The sequence below is a fragment of the Mirounga leonina genome, unplaced genomic scaffold, assembly GCF_011800145.1.
Source record: "Mirounga leonina isolate KUSES-001 unplaced genomic scaffold, KU_Mleo_1.0 Mir_168, whole genome shotgun sequence".
Lineage (NCBI taxonomy): Eukaryota > Metazoa > Chordata > Mammalia > Carnivora > Phocidae > Mirounga > Mirounga leonina.
This window is the reverse complement of record NW_023270426.1, coordinates 65443546-65465241: the sequence shown is the minus strand read 5'-3', so window position 1 is coordinate 65465241 and position 21696 is coordinate 65443546. Positions and strand designations below refer to the sequence as shown.

General features: G+C 40.3%; 1 protein-coding gene across 8 annotated transcripts in view; it reads left to right on the top strand.

Moving 5' to 3' along the window:
- Positions 1-21535, top strand: part of LIX1 (limb and CNS expressed 1) — a 67592-nt gene extending 46057 nt beyond the window's left edge. For all 8 annotated transcript variants that reach the window (XM_035014942.1, XM_035014944.1, XM_035014945.1 and 5 more), the window contains 4 exons: positions 7273-7413; positions 9852-9947; positions 18926-19003; positions 20807-21535. In XM_035014942.1, coding sequence (XP_034870833.1) covers positions 7273-7413; positions 9852-9947; positions 18926-19003; positions 20807-21094 — 603 coding nt within the window. In that variant the 3' untranslated portion in view covers positions 21095-21535. The remainder of the gene's footprint in view (positions 1-7272; positions 7414-9851; positions 9948-18925; positions 19004-20806) is intronic.
- Positions 21536-21696: the final 161 nt, after the last annotated feature.

Here is a 21696-nt window from a genome sequence, read left to right as displayed (position 1 = left end):
TTGTAGGACACCTAGCTGATGTCATAGAATTAGTTTGTGTGAGGCAATTAGTTGTGTTGGTAAACAGAGTATAGAAGTGTAGAATGTTATAGTATAGTAGAGGGGAGACTTAACCATTTTCAACCATGAAGCCAGTGAAGCTTCTGCTCAGGCTCCTTCCAAATCACAATGTCAGTTTTTTAAATTTCATATTGTTCTTCTTAAACAGGGTCCCCCAAATTATGTAAACTTCAGGCCCCACAAAATCTGGTTCTGCCACTGACATTTAGAAATGGGACACAGAAGGGACAGAAGCTAGAGCAGTATTTCTCTGAAAATAATCCTGGGTTCACCTGCCTCAGAATCACCTGGAAAGCTTGATAAAATGCAGACCACCCTCTCCCCCCGCCACTGCAATCCATCTAAAAGAAACTGATTAAGTAGGTCAGATTGGGGCCTGGGAATGTGCTTGTTTAACAATTTCCCCCAGGTGATCTTACTTTGAACACTAAAGTTTTTGAACTCTTGGTTCAAATTCCTGGCCTAGGCTTATCAATAATCTTCATAGTGTACCCTATGGGCTCCTAGTGGCTTGTTGGTGATCTAACATGCAAAATAAAATATAAGATAAGAATGAGCTGGTCTTGGGATAATTTCTTATCCAGTGGAGCTGGGAAAGTTTAATTTAAATGATTTTTGCTCTCGAAGAGTTAGCAAACACTTCCTAAAATTATTGAGCAATCTTATGTGGTAAAATTTCAAATTCTCTTGGCCCCATACTTAATCAAGGGGTCACTTTCAGGAGAACCCTCCTACACTGTTGGTGGGAATGCAAGCTGGTGCAGCCACTCTGGAAAACAGTATGGAGGTTCCTCAAAAAGTTGAAAATTAAGCTATCCTATGCTGCAGCAATTGCACTACTGGGTATTTACCCCAAAGATACAAATGTAGTGATCCAGAGGGTCACCTGCACCCCAATATTTATAGCAGCAATGTCCACAATAGCCAAACTATGGAAAGAGCACAGATGTCCATCAACAGATGAATGGATAAAGAAGATGTGGTATATATATATACAATGGAATATTACTCAGCCATCAAAAAAAAAATGAAATCTTGCCATTTGCAATGACATGGATGGAAATAGAAGGTATTATGCTAAGTGAAATAAGTCAATCAGAGAAAGACAATTATATGATCTCACTCATATGTGGAATTTAAGAAACAAAACAGAACCATAGGGGAAGAGAGGAAAAAATAAAACAAGATGAAACCAGAGAGGGAGAAAAACCATAAGAGACAAGAGTCTCATAGGAAACAAACTATGGGTTGCTGGAGGGGAGGAGGGGTGGAGGGATGGGGTAACTGGGTGATGGATATTAAGGAGGGCCTGTGATGTAATGAGCACTGGGTGTTATGTAAGACTGATGAATCACAGACCTGTAGCTCTGAAACAAATAATACATTATATGTTAATTAGTTGAATTTAATTTTTTTTTTTAAAAAAGGGGGTCACTTTGAGCCAGCATGAGAAACTTCCTACCGGGCATTTGATCTTCTTATCTAATCATAGCTGACACCTCTCTCCATTTTCCTCCTCCCTACAGTCCAGGTAGAGGAAAGCATTGAAAGGACAGTAGAAGGGAAGCAGATATTAAAATAATTGTCAGCACACTGCCTTCCTCATTGAGCACAGTTGCTTGTCACAGTGCGCTGCTTCCACTTTGGCCTTTCATTCTGAATGAAGTTGAGTTTGTCATGCAGGGATGGGTGGAGATAATCTTGAAGTCTTTTGTCAAAATGAGCCACAGAATATCAAAGTAGGAGCTTTGGCTAAAAAACTATATTGATTAGGGAAGTGCTGTGAGATTTTAGCCAAATTATATATTCTCTCTATTTCAAGGTGAGTGATCATTTCTGTGATAAGCAGAAGAGTGTAGTAGTTAAAAAATTGGGCTCTCAAGTCAGGCAGACCTGGGGATGAATTATTTTTTCATTACCTTTTTTTTTTTTAGGGGTGAGGGGCAGAGGAAGAGAGAGAGAGTCTTAAGCAGGCTCCATGCTCAGCACAGAGCCCAATGTGGGGCTCGATCTCACAACCCTGAGATCATGACCTGATCTGAAATCAAGAGTCAAAGTCTTAACTGATAGAGCCACCCAGGAGCCTTTTTTTCATTACTTTTTAAGTTGTATGACCTTGGGATCTAACTTGTTTCCTCATCTGCAAAATAAGGATAACAACAAAGAGAAATGCCTTTATATTAGTGATTTTTGGCCTGATAACAAATTACCTCAAAACTTACATTCATTGTCTCATATTGTTTATGGGGATCAGGAATCTGGAAGCAGCTTAGCTGGGTAGTTCTGGCACAGGATCTCCTGGAGGTTGTAGTCAAGCTGTCGGTTGAAGCTGAAGTCATATGAAGTCTTGATCGGTTCCAGAGGATCAGCTTCAATCTCACTCAGATGTCTGTTGGCAGAAGGCATTATCTGCCTGCCATGTGTGTCTTTCTGTAGGACTGCTTCCAACATGGCAGACCTTTCCCAGAGCAAGCTATCTAAGAGAGAAAGCAAGGGTTACCAAGACAGATGCCACAGTGTCTTTTATAACCTTATATTGAAAGTGACATACCATAACTTCTGTCATATTCTATTGGTTACATAGACCAACCATGGTATAGTGTAGGAGGGGACTGCATAAGGGCGTGAATGCCAGGAGCAGAGATCACAGGGAGCTGTCTCAGGGCTGGTTACCTCTGCCTTCAAATAGTTTTCCTCAGCAATGCCACAGACACTTTTTTATTTATTTTTATTTTTATTTTTTTGCTTTAATTTTAGATGAGAGCCAGGAGGCTTTGAAATGATCATAGTGGTTTATAATGTACCAGCAAATGAAAGGCATCTGAGCATCAAGATAAATGTCTGAGTGGGGTCTAATAGCCACTTGAAAAGCATGTGGCTCCATATGCCTAAGAAATGCACAGCTGACTTCAGTAAAATCTCAACTATTAAATATTGCAGCTCTGCACTTTAACAAAGTGCAAAGGACAGAAGTTGTCTCTCTGTATTAACAAGTAAGAATGGTTAGCGGATAAGGCACGGTTTACAAATCTGTGTTTATGATTGGGGTCTGGCTGAAAAACAGCGAGAATAAACCATACAACCTGGGAAGTCTAATTCTAGCCGGAAATTGCTTTGAAATAACATCATACTTCATTCACTCCCCAACTGATTTTTCTTTGATGACCAGTTTGGACACATCAATAAAATGTCCTGTCACTTACCATATTTTATTTTCTTACAGCATTTCCTACTGATGGAAATTCTAATGGTGCCTGTTCTTACAGCAGAATCCACACTCTGATTTAGATTTGCCAAGCAGATTGGTTTTGGCTAAATTTCTTGCCCAAGTGCAGGCCCTTATGGTTTGAGAGATCTCATTTAAAGATCCCTAAAGAAAAATATGCAGCCTTTACTGGCTTGGATTTGTAGCTCCAAATTTTAGAAGAAAGCGGCTGGTTAACATTATAGACATTTTGAAGTACTTGTCTTTCAGAAATGCAAAGAACAATAGCAAGAAAAGCCTTTTGATGGTTCAGAATTTATTTTATTTTATGTACTTATTAATTGGTACACTTTCTCCCCCATTTTAACCAAAGATTCTGTACATTGAAACAATAAGTAAAGACATGTGTCTGCTTTAAAATCTTGATATTGGTTAAGTCTCCGTAGTCCTTTTTCATGCTTTCTGGGAAAAGGCTCTTCTGTTCTCTCAGCCCAGCAGTACTTTGATCTCAGAAGCAGTGCCATTTGGTTGTAAATGTATGTGGCGCCTTTGATCTACTACTTAGCTGGTCTTATTTAAAATAGATAGCTTCTTTCATCTAAGTAGTGTTTACTAGGTCTCTCTCTATGAAAGATGGCTTAAATTGCCATTATTTAGATAGAAAGTTATATAAAGTTTCTTAGGATTGCCCAGATCTGAGTGTAATTCTCTACACTCTAAAAGCCCAATGGCTCTATTATAGATTTTATAAAGCAAATTCCTATTAAAATGGGCTACTCCTACAGATGTCAGGTAATATTTGCAAAAACTTTGTTTGCTTTTTGATAGGAAACTGATTTTCCAAAGAATAATAAGCATATCCTACACTCAGGCAAAAATGGTCATTTCAGACTGTCTGAACTTAATGGCCAATTATCCCTCTGAAATTCACACATTAATATATTTTTTATATTACTGCATTTTACATACCACATAGGGTATATTGAAATGGGATTTTTTTTTTAAATAATGAGTATATATATTTAATTCTCTTCTTTACGAGGATTTCTTGAACATTTTGTCAGGTGCCTTAATGACTTGTGTTTTAATTTTCCAGGCCTCATTCAGTTATTCATCCAACAAACTATATTTCAAGTACAGAGACACAAAGATGACTTAGTCACAGACTCTGCCTTTAGGTTGCTCACAGCCTAGGGTTGTGGAGCAGAGCACTAGCAGATAATTTCATGGCAGTGTGGTGAATGCCTCTCCTGGACAGCGATCCTCCCACCCTGGCCTTGGGAGTGGTCATGGAAAACTTTCTGGAAGACGTGGCACCTGAGTTTCATTGCAAGCCTGCCAACTCAGAACTCAATGTCCCATAAATTCCCAGTCAAGTCCATAAGGCAAAGTCGACCTATCTGTCCAGACCCACCTAATTTAATACAAGTGTCCTAAACCTTAGGAGAGGTCTAAATATTCGATGACTTTTGCTGCCTGAAGCAACCCCAAAGCCTTCTTACTTGTCATTCAACTCTAAGGAGGAAAATCCCAAACCACTTTTAAACTTTTGCACCATTCTTTATTTAAAAGGAGATATTGGAACTCTCTTTGTGTTGTAAACTAAAATAGCTGTGTATATTGCTATTTTTGTTAGGCTACTGACACGTGTCTTTTTCCATCCTTTTTGGTGTCCTGTTCCTATTTTAGAAGTCTTGTCATTACTTCATCTGAATACTAACCACATGTGAGCATTTCCAAGGGCTGACCTTGGGAGTAGGCACTCTGGAGGATGCTCAAGAAATACATAAGTGGCCCTTCCCAGGCCTGAAGGTGGGAGAGGAGCAGGAAGAAGTAATCTGTAGTCAAGAAGGGATCATTACAGTAGTAGTCACACTGTCCAAAGAGGGAGGTCGAAGCAGGAAAATCAGAGGGGGCTGAGGTCTGACCTCAGGGGACTCATACAGGGTTCGTGGAGATGGAGAGGAGAGGCCAGCCTCTAGAGGATACAAGAACATGAGTTTGGAGCATTCCTCGGTCAGTGCAGGGATGGTCAGTATGGGGCAGATGAGGTAGAGGCGAGGATGTGTGGAAAGCAAACTGAGGGGGTTTGGCTTTTTCTCAGTGGAGTTACTGAGTCCAGTGTGAAAATAAAGTGGGATCTTTGATACCTGCCCTGTTCTTTCACATCAGTCACCAAACACTACTGATTCTGAGAATCATGCATTTTAGGTGGTAGGAGTCCTAGAGATCAGAGAGCCTGGCCTTCCCATTTGTCCAGTGAGGAAATAAGTCCCGAAATTGAGGAGGCCTGTGTCTCACAATCACTAAGTAGCAGAGCCAGGGGTGTTGGTTGGTCCACGCTGCTGACCGGGACCTGAGCCTGAGCTTCTCTTCCTGGGGCTTGTTTCCCACCAGTAGTTTTGGAGTAGGGTCTGACCCTTGATAGTTCACAGGAACCTGTAGGAGAAGGAGCATCTCACCCTCCAGTAGGAGTGGGCTCCAAGGACAGTGCAGTTCTCATAGGGCTTCATCCCTCTGTCTGGACCCCCAGGAGTCCACACCAAGCCAGAATTTGAATAAGAGGAGCTGTAGTGGGTAATAAAAGAGAGAGGATAGAAAAGAATCAGGATACATTGAGCAGACCCATATGAGCCACAGGAAATCCAGCTTAGTAGAATAGAGAGCAATATTACTTTTAGGAGAATTTTTTTTAATGAGTTGCTAATCATAGTCTGCCTATGGCTCCTAACTTCAGAAAGGCCAAATGGAGCATGTCTCACCCACTGTGTGGACTGAGTGCAAGGTGAACATGGCGGTCCTCCAGTTGCTGGAGTAGTGGGGGTTGGGGGGGATGGGGTAGCTGGGTGATGGACATTAGGGAGGGTATGTGCTATGGTGAGCACTGTGAATGGTGTAAGACTGATGAATCACAGACCTGTACCCCTGAAACAAATAATACATTATATGTTAAAAAAGAAAAAAAAGAAGAAGAAGATAGTAGGAAGGGAAAAATGAAGGGGGGGAAATTGGAGGGGGAGACGAACCATGAGAGACTATGGACTCTGAGAAACAAACTGAGGGTTCTAGAGGGGAGGGGGGTGGGGGATGGGTTAGCCTGGTGATGGGTATTAAAGAGGGCACGTTCTGCATGGAGCACTGGGTGTTATACGCAAACAATGAATCATGAACTCTACATCAAAAACTAATGATGTACTACTGTATGGTGACTAACATAACATAATAAAGTAAAATTTAAAAAAAGAAGAAGAAAATCAGGGAACTGTTATTAGAGGGAAAGTGGGGAGATAAATGCTGGAAAAGCCAAAACAGTAGATTTTGACAGCAGCTCCCTTGTCCTGACCTGGACATGTGAGTACATATAAGAGTACTCTTATACTCCCATAGACTATTACCATGTGCCAGGTATTCTCAGTGCTTCATGTATATTAAATAATTGTGTCTATTCTCAGCTCGATGACATAAGCATTACTATTATTCCCATTTACAGAGGAGGAAACTGAGACACAGAAAGGTTAACTTGCCCAGTCTTTTAGCTAACAAGTACCATAGCTGGGATCTGAATCTAAGCAGTCTGACTCCAGAACCTGTGTTCTTAATTACTGTGTTAAAGATATCTCCCATTTTCCTTCTTTCCTTACATTTTTTCCCTCTGAGATAAGAATTTGAGGAAGGCCCTAAAAATGAATGTACTCACCAAGTTCATAATAGTAGCTATTATTATTTTTATTATTAGTTATTAACAGTATGCAAAGTCTCTGGTTCAGAGGAGACATTCAAAGACTATAAAATAAGACAAAAATCATTTGAAAACCAACCAAGACATTTGCATGAACTCTAGGGCAGAAGGAAAATCTGCATGATCTTCAGGGGATTAGCAATGGGTAAGAAAGAATAGGTGCAGAGTAAATGTATGAATGAAAATGTCCAGAAATCCATTGAGGCAGTGACAAAAATGGTGAGATGCTGAATCCTCTAATGATTCCTTTTCTCCTTCCTTTCTCAAGTGCTGCTTAAGTAGAGCTGAAGCCAGACGGGATGCAGCTAAAGTGGCCCTAATCAACTCCCTCTTCAATGAGCTGCCCTCTCGAAGGATCACTAAGGAATTCATTATGGAGAGTGTGCAGGAAGCAGTTGCCTCCACCAGTGTGAGTACCCACTAGGGTAGAAAGCTGGATGCACTGAGACACCAAGGCAGTTGAATCTGGGGAAATACTAGAGTGAGCAAATTCTTTGAGGATTGTGCAAGTTTGGGAAGACTGGCTGGCTTGGTCGTGAGTTTCAGCCTCACACTGGGCAGAGAGTTTACTTTAAAAAAAAAAAAAAAAGAATTATGCAGGTTTAATTTTTACCCATGAAATCATTGATTTTCAACAAAATGAACACTTGGATTGGAAATCAAGAAACTGGAGCTGGTTCCCTATGCCACATCTCAGAAATATTTTTTAGCTGCCCTGGATGACCATTAATCAAATTTTAAATCAAAGTAGATAATTTGATCCATCCTGATTTGTTTATTTGAATGTTTGCTGTTTGAAAAGTATTGATACTTTTAGGGCCTGGGAATGTATGTAATTGAATACTGCTTTAATCTAGAGATAAACTAGCTCATTTTTTCCCCAAACTTGACTAGTCATAAAAATTATCCTAAGTGCTTATTAAAAGTGCCAATTCCCCAACCAGTGTGGGGGTCCAGCCGTCTGTATTTTTAAGGAAAGGCTGACTGCTTAGACATGGAAAAGCCATATGCCCAGTATCTGTTAGCTCTTAGAATTATCATACTTAATATTAATTCTTTCAGAAAGCTGAAAATTTTTTTTCAGAGAAAATTTCTGTTAATGGACACAATTAATGCAAAGTGCTTTAAGAGCAAAAACTCTTGTCTTAGAAATTTAGGTAGAATATTTTCTCAGCAATCTAGGAGTAGATAATTTGCCTCATGAATTATTTAGAACATCTGATACTTGATACCTACCGACTACAAACAATGGAGGAAGCCTTGGTTTCCCACTGGGGCAGGTATCTCCCTGTGTGTCCTCCAAAGGCAGAAACTTGGCATTACTGAGGGCATTAGCCACCTCCTGGCTTTGCTTTTAGCACAGATAAACCCCATCTGAGATTTACATTCTCTCATCACCTTAATCTGATTATAAAGGTTCTGTCATTTTAGAGAAGCTGCTGAAAATGAAGGACACATTATCACACTAGCGTGACCCTTTTGTTCCTTTTCTTGTCACCCACAGAAGAGTTAAGAGAAGGGGCAGGAGACAGAGAGAGGCTGACCTGGGAGGAGACATTGGGGAGCTCTGTTCTGTATCTGCTGTCAGGATGAAAGGAAGCTTTTATTTTCGTGACTTGTAAATTTCAAGGGCCTTTGAGGAAGAGAAGTTAGGAAAATGATGCCTGATTTATATGTGTGGAATTTACTCAGGAGCAAGGAGGGGCCCTCAGTGTAAATGTAATTTATCATTTTTTCATGGAACTTTCTAAGGAAAGAGAATATATAAGGTTTGCAGGCTTCTGGATGGATTTCCTCTGGGATATTTAAAAAGCCAACATAAATATTTCAGCAGCAGCATGTTAATGTTATTGCATTCAGAAGCTATAAATTGGCTGCTATCGGATGCTGGCAGTTGTTTGTTCAGCCTCACAAAGGCATTGCCCACCTTCCCAGAAATCCGAGGCCCTGGGATCCTGCAGGGTAGGCCCCAGTGCCAGTCCAGCACTTGTGTTAGCTTTTTTTTACTGCCACTACCCTAACCAAATTGAAGGTCAATTTCATTTCTATTCATCACCCCACACACCTTGTTTCCTAAAGATTAAGTAGTCTGGAAGTGAAAAAAACACACACCAAGATCTATGTCTCCAGGTCAAACACCAGCATATTATAAAAAGCTCCCATTAAGAATCAGGGCAGTAGGGGAGGGGGGTGGGAGGATGGGTTAGCCTGGTGATGGGTATTAAAGAGGGCACGTTCTGCATGGAGCACTGGGTGTTATACGCAAACAATGAATCATGGAACACTACATCAAAAACTAATGATGTAATGTATGATTAACATAACATCATAATAAAAAAATAATAATAAAAAAAATAAAAATAAACAAAAAAAGAATCAGGGCAGTAAAATATGAATGGTCCAAACAACCAGAGAATTCTTTCCCTGTCAATGATATAATCTTGCCTGGGTACCATCAAATCAGAACAAGGTCAGCATTTTAGGATTTCAAATGACAGTTGAAGGCAACCTTCCAGAGGGCAACCACTCAAACATTACCACCATCTAACAGCAAAAACTTTGTGCAAAGATACAGAAATTTCTACTTTGGGAAAATTATTCTTTTAGCAAATATATAATCAGTTAACATTCGAATGAATGTTCAAATTGATTACAAAAATCCTCTTTATTCTGAGTCATGGTGAGATTAAGAATTTTATCCCAAACCAACTGGAGCCTTGGTTGTAGAATGCACACCCGAAGCTCAATATAATAGAAGTTTTACTGTAGGGCCACAGCATTAATTCGTGGCCACAAAAGAAGGGGAAGGAAAAAATCCATATTTTCCTTTTCTGCTTTCTTCCCAAGGGCACTTTGGATGATGCAGATGACCCCAGCACCAGCATTGGAGCCTACCACTACATGTTGGAGTCAAACATGGGGAAGACCATGCTGGAATTTCAGGTACCTGACTTCTTGCTACGTGTTTATTTTGGTACACAATTCAGAAACCCGGGAGAATGCCACTCTTATCATTAACATCTCCTGTCCCAATAATCTAGTCTTTTTTTGTTTTTGTCATTTTAATTTAACTCTCTTCGAATCCAGCATGATAGCTCTGTCTAAGCCATGCCTCAGGAGACTAAAACAAACAAACAAGGCAGTCTTTGCTTTCTTAAAGTGGAGTAAAACCCTTAAGTCTAAGAAACAGCTGGGGAACACCACCATCTGAAGACCTGTAACATTTCACCAGCTTTTCAGTACAAAGTTCCCTTTTAAGTCAAATTGAACAGTTTGAAGTGTTGGTTGTGACCATTTGGTTCTTAATTATCCAAAGTCATAGAAGAAGTTATCTGTAATGTATATTAAACAATGCCCCCCCCCCCCCGCAGTTCTGGTATTTCCATTAAACAAGATCTGCCACCACCCATTGTTAACTAGATCAGAACATTCAGCAAACTGTAACCCAGTTTCATCCACTGCTGACAAGCGATATTAATAGAGCTGAGGAACTACACTACCTATTATTTGCAAATTAAATAACTACCTTAATAACATTAACAATAAGAATAATAATAGCCAACACTGATTGGATGCTGACACTGTGCTTGCTGTGCTAAGCATTTAACAAATATCATAGCTTAACACTCATGATAAACATGAGCGTTTACTATCCCCACGTCATCATGTAGGAAGTGTGCCATATAGCTTAGTCAGTTGCAGAGCAAGACCCACACAGTCTGATTTCTGAGCTCACACCCCCAACTGTTATCTTTTATGGGCTGGGCAGATGAAAGTTCAGTAGTGATTGGGCATGAAATGTGTGCCCTCTAAAAAAACTAACCTTGAATGCTGAATATCCATATTTATACAATGCTAGTAGGAATCAATACACAGTGTTATAATGAAGAGACTCTGCCCCCAGTATTTCTATTGCTTTAGGTTAAATTCCCAGAAGCCATCAGAGATATAGTTTTATGGACCGAAGTGTTCATCACGGTGTATTTACAACACTGTTTTTATCTGAGCCCTGAAGCCACCAGCTTTCAACTACCTTTCCAACTGTTTTCTGGACTGCAATGGCATACAGCCACTTTGCAGGTGGATACATCCCTCCTGTCCGTTTTTTAAAAAATCAGTATTTTCCCAAATCATTAGTCCCTTGTTTGGCTGAAAGAAAAATACTCTCTCTTCATTTGGTCATTGAGTTTTCTTTTAAGTGGCAGGTCTCACTGACTTCTGATGTTGATTGCCTTGGGTTTGAAGAGACCAGGTATCCCTAAAGCCTACCCTCTGGAATAAACAGAGACATGCATGAGTTCAGTGATTCTGAGCCCAGACTCTGAAGTGGGCTGGTCCAGGTTCGCTTGGCTCTACTTTTCACCTCTACATCTGTTTCCTCGTGATATGTAAACTAGGTGCCACCTCCCAGTGCCAGTGTGAGCATTAAACGGGACAATAACTGAAAGAGTCCAGAACAGCTCCTGGCATATGGTAAATACTCACTGACGACTGACAGCTGTTATTATACATACTTCTGCAGAAGGACAGCTTCGCTTGAAATGCCAGACTACTGCATGGATTCCTTTGACAACTTTATCTAACTTAAAGTTTTCAAATGAGAACAAGGCAACTCCCTGCAAACATTTCAGGGGTCTTGCTGTAGAATAAAAAAGTGGAACTATAAAGGGTCCATGCTTTTCCCCCATAGTGATCTAAAGTCAAACAGAAAAAAACAAAAGGGAGGAGCATAACACAAGGAAAGAAGACCGGTTTTTAAAAACTGAACAGAACTATGTGTGAAACCTGCTCTACCACTTCCTGCCTGGGCATGTGATTATCTGAGACTCAGTCTTCTCATCTGTAAAATAAGAATCATAATGCCCACTGGGTAGGATTTTTGTGGAATTTACATAACATGACATTTATAAAGTATCTAGTATAGTAATTTCCCCAAGGAAGAACCCCATTTATTTTAATTCCTCCCCTCTCAACCCCAACAAAAGAATATTGTACTTTTCTTATTATAAAATGAATGTTGCCTGCCATGGTACATAGCAGCTTGTATGTGATTTAGCAGCTATTTTCAGAAAATTAAGAATGATTTTGAATTCAACTGAGTTAGTCTGCCAAAGATGGGGAAGGCAAGATTAAAAAACAATTCTTAAAATTTTGTCCAAGTACTATGAATGGCTGTACTCAACCACCTTTTAGTAATTCTTAATTACCTTGTGATGGGCTGTATGTTTTCTGTGTGGTCTATTGTATTTAAATATGTGAAATAATAACTTGAATCAAACTGTGGAAATGCTTCATAAATTCTTATAAAAGAGGCTGGGAGCAGGATGGGGGACACAGAAAGAGGAAGATGTGAGGGCAGGAAAAATCCAAACTCACTCCCCCAGTAGGGATGCTGGCAACCCAGGAGGAGGGCCATGGAGCACATCCCTTTTCCTTCTGCCAGTTCAAGGTTGCCTGCTGGGTCCCAGCACATTCCTTGGTGGCCGGGGTTAAAAGCATCAGCTTGTTTCTGCATGTAATGGGAATTGACCACAGACCCGGGCTGTTTGCAGCCGACACAGCAATTCAGTACCCCTGGTGGGTAATAGATTGTGTCTGTATCTAGCTACGGATGACTATACCATATAAAAACAAGGCTGGTGTCTCCTGACTGCCTGTAGGCTTTCCAGGGGGGCTGTCAAGGAGGCAGCACTCAGAGGAAACATGATAGGCTTCTGCTTACGTTTACTTCGTGGGAGGGAAGCAGAGTAGCCTTGCCATACAGAAAACTGCCTGATGTTTGGGGGCGAGGGATGGCGACAGCACTAGCCACTGGGTCTTGTCAAGGTCAGATCTGAGATGGACTTTGACTGAAGCTGGTTAATATATTTATTCTGAAGACTAATGCAGTCCAAGGATGAGTTGTTTATTTACATCTTTGCTAAATTCTCCAGGTCGCCTTTTAAAACCTCATCCCATAAACAAATTTCCTCTTAAATCCATTCTCTTGGGTAGGGAGATGGTGCCCACCTGTTTTTCAAGTTCTCCATTTACAGTGTTTGTTTTTCTTATTTCTGATGAATCACAGAACCAAGCGAGTCTCCCAGACAAAGTTCCAGAGAGAAGCAGAGTGCATTTTCTCCCCACGAAGTAGCTGAAAGGGCAAACATTATTCCTAATAGGAGGCAATACCAGGAAGCACTGTGAGGATAGAGCCCAGCTGTTGGTGGTTTAAACTGAATGAATGACAAATTGAACCAGGAAAGCTGTAGGATGAAAGCTACAACTTGCAGAAATCACAGGGCTTGCTTCTCCATTTGATTTCAAATTTATTTTATGATCAGGACTGGCCACATAATTCTTGGGGCCCATACAAAATGAAAATGCAGGGCCTTTTGTGAAAAAATTACTAAGAATTTCAAGTCAGCAGAGTATGAAATCAAGCTTGGGGTCCTGTGTGACTGCACACATCACAAGTTTGTGAGGCCGGCATTGTCCCTGAGACAGACTCACCAGAAGGGACCAGACTAGGGTAAGGAGAGTTAGGCCTTAACCTCAGGCACAAAATTTAAAGGAGTGTTAAAAAACTCAGTGATCAAGACAATATTATAATGCACTATTTTAAAAACTCAGAATGAATGTGAAAAAATTGGTAACAAACAAAATATCAAAATTTTAAATAAAGACGGAATTTTTTTAAAGATTTTACTTATTTGAGAGACAGAGCACAAGTGGGGTGTAGGGGCAGAGGGAGAAGCAGGGTCCCCACTGAGCAGGGAGCCTGACATGGGGCTCGATCCCAGGACCCTGGGATCATGACCTGAGCTGAAGGCAGACGCCTAACTGACTGAGCCAGCCAGGCGCCCCTAAAGACAGAATTTTAAATAAAAGAACCTGAACTTTCATGACTCACCTTAAATCTTGCTTCACGCACCTCACCCTAGTCCCAACCCAACCTATAGGCCAGCTTCTTGTTTATCTGTCAAGCCTACCAAAATTCCCTGGGGTTCTACATCAGCCACATAACAAATAACACAGCACAAAGACTTGAATGAGGAGCAGGACAGATAGCTCACCAAACAGATTTCCTTTAAAGTGATAAGCTTTGACAGATAGAAAACAGAACTGTGAAAACCAGGCAGCAAGGAATCTTGGTGAAACTAGGAAATCCTTACTGAAGTCCACAACCCTCTCCTTGCCAGTCTACAATAATGCAAGGATTTCCGATGGAATCAGTGAGAGCCATACAAGGATTTCATGGGCTCATACAGCTTTGGGAAGATCTGAGGATACTGAATTTGGTCTTATGATGGGAAATAAAGAAGTGGGACAAGAAGAATGTGGAAATATTTCAATATACGTTACATAGTGATGGTAAGATTAGTATCTCTACAGAGGAGGGCAAGAACTAGATTGGGACATGATGTACGAAGGCAGAAAGAAGGTCATTTTCCCTGTGGGATTTTAGGAACAAGAACAACACTGAGGAAGAGGCAGTTGTGTTACAGCAAAAACTCCTTGGGGATGGAATAGAAATTTAGGCAAACCAGAAGAGGTGTGGGGGATGACTCTCAGGCAGTCAAAAACAGTTCAAGTCTCTGTGGGGAAGTTTTTGAGAGATGTAGGTTGCCAAGGGACACGAGAATGGTTTCTGGCTCTGTTCACAGCAGAATTGTGGGTTCTAAAGTCTTAGGAAGATTGCTGGGTAGAATGATGGGAGTTTATCTGGAAGGGGGGCAATGGTTAGTATATAAATAAGAATGAGAGCTTAGAAGACACTGGAGGAAGAATATGTTACCAAGGCACTAATTGTCAGAGGAGGGAATTAAGAGCCCTATAGGCTGTTTCTCTAACTGGGCCACAAGGATACAAGGACAATACCAAAGGGCTCTTGAAAGTCACAAGAACTCAGTATATCTTTCTGGGTTATACCGAGTTTAACCATTATAAACTTGAGTTGGGGGAAGGTGGAGGACTGGAGGTGGTATTTATTATTTTTAAAAATGGACATATACAATCGAATGCAAAATTCAAGTGGAGTCTTAAAACATTAAATGAAAAGAAATATCTTATTTGGAAATAGTGGCCATTCTGTAACACCACAGACTGTTCCCTATCCAGGACATAAAAAGTGTTCCTTTTCATTTTTCTGGCTAAAAAGTCTTTAGTGAGTAGGTTAAAGGTACAGTGAAAAAGGCAGCACAGATCCACCCTCCTCAGTCACTGGGGTTACTTTGATGAGAAGCACAGGGGTGAGAAGCAGATTACTTAAGATTGGGCCATAGAACTAACCACTCTCACTTTTCCAGATTATCATAGTGATGTGACAGAGTGCAGATCTGGACAGGGCAGAGAGAAGTGGAGGACAGAGGGCATGAGAGGGATGGCTTCCCTGGGCAGTGGGCTCAGGACCCAAAGCAGATGGTGGCATCTCTGTTTGGTGCAGGAGGAGTAATTCCCCTGGTTTCCATGTCATATTTTAATTAATGGAAACACATGTTTTGCTTTTACTGAGGTCTCTATGGGCTCTCGAGTACTTACTGTACAGTAGAAAATAGACAAAATCCCCTACTGAAAAGAAGAAAAAAAAAACTATTACATTCTACTGGCAATTTCAGACATAAGAATGGTGATATTTGCTCTTCTGATCATCTTATAGCTTTAAAATTTACCTAATAATTTTAAGATGTCTGAAATATCAGAATGCCTTAGGTCTCCTCATTTTCATAATTTAAACTTTTTCCTGAGTAAGCAGAGGGAAAGGCAATAAAAATCAGTTTTTTTGAATGGTCAGTAGGACAACTGTCTAAATGTTTAGTTTTCATAACTAGTGTCATGACCAAAAATTTCCTTAATTTCCTTAATTGTATTGTGTCTATGTGGTTTGTACTGTTAAGCCACGATACGTGTTTCTCTGACGAAAAAAGAAAAAAAAAAAATGCAGGTAGCTTCAATGGAAGACTGCCACTTCTAATCACATGAGGAAAATAAAGTCTTCAGAGTTTATACAGTTTAGCTTGCCCTTGATATCATGAAGGGAAAGGATGCTGATAGAGGCTTAATGCCGTGCTCAGCCCTGGCTATTGGATGTGGAAACTAGGGATTGGTTTCAATGTCAATGCAACCTGATTATCCATATTTTCAGGCATTTTCCTGACTGAATTTATAAACATAGGAGTATTTTACAGTTTCTGTAGTTTGTCCATTATATGTTATCTATATTTACTTTTTGGCTGAAATTTTTAAAAATTTAAATGGTTTTCTTTAATATATAATATTGTCACATGATTCAAAACTCCAAAGGTACAAAGGAATGTCAGTGGGTGGTCTCCCTCGCACTCCTGCCCCACAGGCATTCCTGTTCCCAACCCCAGGGACAACTTTGTTACCCAGTTCTTTTGTATCTTGCCAGAACTCTCATAGGCATTTACAAGCAAATATTTAGAGGGATTTTCTTTTCCTTTTTAATCAAATACTAGCACACAGTATATATGTTGTGCACCTTGCTTTTCTTTTAACACCACATCATAGAGATTCTTTATATTAGAACCTAGAGGGGGACGCCTGGGTGGCTCAGATGGTTAAGCATCTACCTTCGGCTCAGGTGATGATCCTAGGGTCCTGGGATCGAGCCCCACATCGGGCTCCCTGTTCAGTGGGAAGCCTGCTTCTCCCTCTCCCTCTGCCCCTGCTTGTGTTCCCTCTCTCGCTGTGTATCTCTCTGTCAAATAAACAAAATCTTAAAAAAAAAAAAATAAAAGAACCTAGAGAGCCTTCTCTTTCATACTTCTCTATGAATGAAAGTATTCAGTGGTATGAATGTATTGTAGGGGAGGAAAAATAATTTTCCCTCTATGCTTCTGAGTTCTCAGCTGAGACCCCTGTAATGAAAGACAGATTAATAAGAGAAAAACAGAACTTTATTAACACATATACCTCAGGTATACGAGAGATACTCAGGGGAAAATATTATCTTTCTGAGGTGGCTTGGAATTTAGGATCAAATACCCTCATAATAGGGAAGGAGGGAGGGGGAAAGCCTCTTAGGGGATAGAAATGATTCTTAAGAAAGATGAATGGGCCCTTAGAAGAATAGATGGAAGGTATGTTAGTCTGTGTCTTCTTCTGTGATGAGAGTCAATCTTCCCTAGTTGATGAAATTCCTCAGGAAAGGATTTATCATAATTGGGTTCCTTTTGGAAGATGTGTCTTTAGGCAGATAAGGGGAGTTCAGAGAAATAGAATTTGCTGTTTTTCAAGTGCTTACAGCTTAAAATAATTAATATACCAAAGTGGCATGTTTTTAGGGTAGCATGTCCTGAACTCATATTTTGGAGGCAGCAAATTCTACTACTCTTCAGTATCATCCTTTTTTAAACTATTTCTTTAAAAATGAGCATTTAAGGAGTGCCTGGGTGAGCTCGGTCAGCTAAGCATCTGACTCAGTTTTTGGCCCAGTTCATGATCTCATGGGTGGTGAGATGGAGCCTTACATTGGGCTCCATGCTCCCTGGGGAGTCAGCTTGAAGATTCTCTTCCTCTGCCCCTCCCCCACTCACACACACTCTCTAATGAATAAAGGCAGATGCTTAACCAACTGAGCCACCCAGGTGCCCCTAAAAACATTTTTTAACAATGTCTACCTCAAGTTGACACCATCTAATTAGATGCAGAAACTGGAGTCAGCTGGGAAAATAGTAAATTTATTTTCCACCCTACAATCAGAAATTGCACCATTCTGTAAACTAAAAGCAGAGATTCTCCTTTGGCCAAAGGCAGTTTTTCCCCAGCCGGTCAAAACTGCCCACTCTTCCTGGAATGGCATGGAACCTACAGCAAAAGCAACAAAAATCAGAATCTTTGCTGTTGGGCGCCTGGGTGGCTCAGTTGGTTGAGCGACTGCCTTCGGCTCAGGTCATGATCCTGGAGTCCCGGGATCAAGTCCCACGTCGGGCTCCCTGCTTGGCAGGGAGTCTGCCTCTCTCTCTGACCCTCCCCCCTCTCATGCTCTCTATCTCATTCTCTCTCTCAAATAAATAAATAAAATCTTTAAAAAAAAAAAAAAGAATCTTTGCTGTTGCTGAGCCCTTTGATGCTCATTTATAGCAAATCAATGTCAGCTAAGACGTAAGTTACATCAGTCAATACCTGTCAGTACATCACTTAAACATTTATAATTCCAGACCCAATAAAAGCCAGGTTGAAAAACAAAGTAGATTATTACTATTTATCCTTTTCTGTATCTTGTTCTCAGTGACATACTGTGTTAAAGAGGATTACAGTGGAGGATTTTCTATTTAAATAAATAAATCCTTAAAAAATAAAAATAAGCATTTAAAATATTTCCAGCCTCAGGCAATTTAAAAAAAAAAAACAGTACAATGAATAACTTTACCTATACATTATTCTGAGATGTGCTGATATTTTTAGATAACCTCTTGGGTGTAGAATTGTTAGAGCATAAGTATTTGTATTATTTTACTTTTTATTTATTTATTAATTTTTTTTTTGGAGAGTGGTGAGGGGAGTTAGAGGAAAAGAAGGAAGAGACAGAATCTTAAGCAGGATCCATGCCCAGTGCAAGCCCAATGCAGAGCTCAATCTCACAACCCTGAGATCAAGACCTGAGCCAAAATCAAGAGTACGACACTTAACTAACTGAGCCACCCAGGCACCCCAAGCATATGTACTTTTAATGTTGAAAGATATTTGTCAACTACTTAGTCATTTTATTGTGCAAATATGTATTAACAGAGGAGGGAAGGAAGAATGCTCCAGAAGCTTGGGGACTCTGGTGTTTGAAAAGTCTCAAAGTGTTCCGATAATATTGTATATTCTATTTCCCTGAGATAGTTGGGGATCAGAGCTATGCCCTACCTAGCTTTCACACTTTCTTTCACACTTCTGCTCTGAGAGTAATGACAGATGTTTGGGTTTTGTAGGAGCTGATGACCATTTTCCAACTATTGCACTGGAATGGAAGCCTAAAAGCCCTACGTGAAACAAAGTGTTCCCGACAGGTGAGATTTTCCAGTCAATAATGGGTTTGTGTCATATGAACTGAACAGATGGCTTGTCATCTTCCTAGATTTCCTTTATTTGGATTTTTCTCTGTTTAAATCTGGTACTTTATCTATTAAGAGCAGAGGATATATGAAAAAATATATGTAACAGTCCACTTGAGTCAGGGACTGATCAAATATGCACACTAAGGAGAACATTGCCTGCACATAGGACTGATTTAGATACCTGTACTAAATGCCAAAATGGAGGGATCATTAAAACAGACTTGGTTTCTAAGTCTAATGCTGAATCTCCCTATGCACCTGCCCTGCCTTAGAATTTGTGCCCTCTTCTACTCTCCAGTGCAGAAAGAAATTTGAGAATGCACTGCTTCTGAACCTCCTCACTGAAGAGTGGTAAAGTTGGTTGTAGCAGGAGGATTTTTCTCACCCCCACCAAAAGTCCCCAGAGGACAACAGAAATGATTATAAATTTGGGCAAGCTGGTATTCAATCACCTCAATTTTGGGGGTTGGAAGTTTCCTCTTTATTTTTCGGAAATGAGGTCTCACTATTTCTTTGTTACCTATGAGAAGCACCGTTCCCCCTTTTTTTAATAGCAAAAGCAAATTCCCTCCATTGTCTTTAACAGTCTTCACCTTCTATCCTCCAAGAGTCATCCTTCCTTTTTGCACCAGTAGACTCTGAAAGATGGCCGTTTATTTTTGAGAATTTGCTAACAGGAATTTGTATGAGGAATAAAGCTTCTACCAGTCAGCTAGATGTGGGTGGATATAAGAGTTTTCCATGCACTGCAGCCCAGGAGTTTTTAGTTGTTCTTTGGTTAGAAGGTCTGGCTTTCAAAATGTCAAAGATGGAAAAGAAATGAGTAGTTGACAATGGCTATGGCTATTTTTTTCTTTTCCTTTGATTTTATAAAAGGCCTTTGAAATTCACTGGGTTGGTTATAAACACTTTTCCATGGTTGTTTTTAATTTGTTAAGGTCATAAATAAATACCATATGTTCTTGAAAATAAAAATAAGCAATGCATCCACTCTACAAGATCTTCTTAAAGTGTATCCATCAAACCTATACATGATGTTACAATGTATTGGCAAATTTTTCACATGAGAATTGACAGTGATTAATTTCGAATTATTTACAGAAGAGACGATGTACATGAATGAAGGTACCATTATGATATCAATAATGATAATGCCTACAATCCACAGTACAATCTTAAAGTCTTTCTGTAGTTTCTGTGAGCCATTTGGACTGCCATCTATCTTCCTTATGCTAACAACACAGCAGTTAGGAAGTTGATTCTCCTGGTTTCTAAGCCTCCTGCTCTCTGCAATGGGTGTGACCAAACCCAATTCTGCCCTAATCCTTCCATATAATTGTTTCTGTCTCTCAACCTTGCTGAAGGAGATAATGCTGGGCAGAAGAGTTCAAGGAATCAAGGAGGCAGTAATATTCATGGATAAAGGGATGCATTTTCAAAGGAAGACATTTTCTAGCAAGGTCAGAGTTCTATTTGTGAACATTATTGAGTCATTCTTGGTGGTAGTGTTTTGACACAACCTGAAGTGACCCTGCTTTGCCCGACCAGCTTAGTCCTTCATTTGCTTTAAGAAGTATATCTTGAGATTTGGCTTCCATTTGTGAACATCAGAGAGGTTCAGTTGTTGGCAAAACCCCTATGGATGTGGGTGTGGGGGGTGTCAGAGACAAAGGAAATGAGGTTTTGGAAGGCCATGAACACAGGTGCCTTTGTTGCTCTTCACTGACACTCTGGACTTTGTCTCTTGGCTCCCAGGAAGTCATCTCCTACTATTCCCAGTATTCCCTAGATGAAAAGATGCGCAGTCACATGGCCCTGGACTGGATCATGAAGGAAAAGGAGTCACCAGGAATCCTCTCTCAAGAGCTACGGATGGCCCTGAGGGAGTTGGAGGAAGCCAGGAAAGCGGGACAAGAACTGCGGTTTTACAAAGAAAAGAAAGAAATCCTGAGTTTAGCCCTGACTCAGATCTACAGTGATCCTGACACCTCCTCACCCAGTGATGATCAGCTGAGCCTAACAGCTCTCTGTGGCTACCACTAGCAAGGCCAGGTCCCGGCTGCCCCGAGGTTGGCAGAGCCTGGACTCTATAGGAAGCTCAGTGAAGGAGGTCATCAGAGGCTTTAGCACCTACAGCTACTACCTGAAGGCTGTACTAATTTTTCCCATCCATTCCATTCACAGAATCTGAGAGTAGTAGGACCTTTACAGGACCCAGCATTCCACTCGATGCAATTTTCCCATCATGCTTTCAAGAGTTCCACCTCTTACTGAAAGGATGGAGACAAGATTGTTGGAAAAATATTTTCCAGGTTTGGCTTCAACTTAAAGCCCTGTTGACATGTGCCTTGCTAGATTATATGTGTTGTTTTAAACAATGGGCCAATGTAGCATCCCCCAAAAGGACATCAGCCAAGACTGGTGAAAGTAGCATGATAGCAATTTTTAAAAATACTTGGGGTTAAATAAATGATATAAAAAATACCATGGGTCGGAGTTTCTTCCTAAGCTTTATAAGCTAAGAGGTACTTATACTCTACTGGGTATAATCCAAAATTACAGTGGGGATTTTATCTGGACATCCTACTATCAAAGATCATAAAGTGATAATAGTATGAAAATAACTTGATAAATTTAATTTGCCT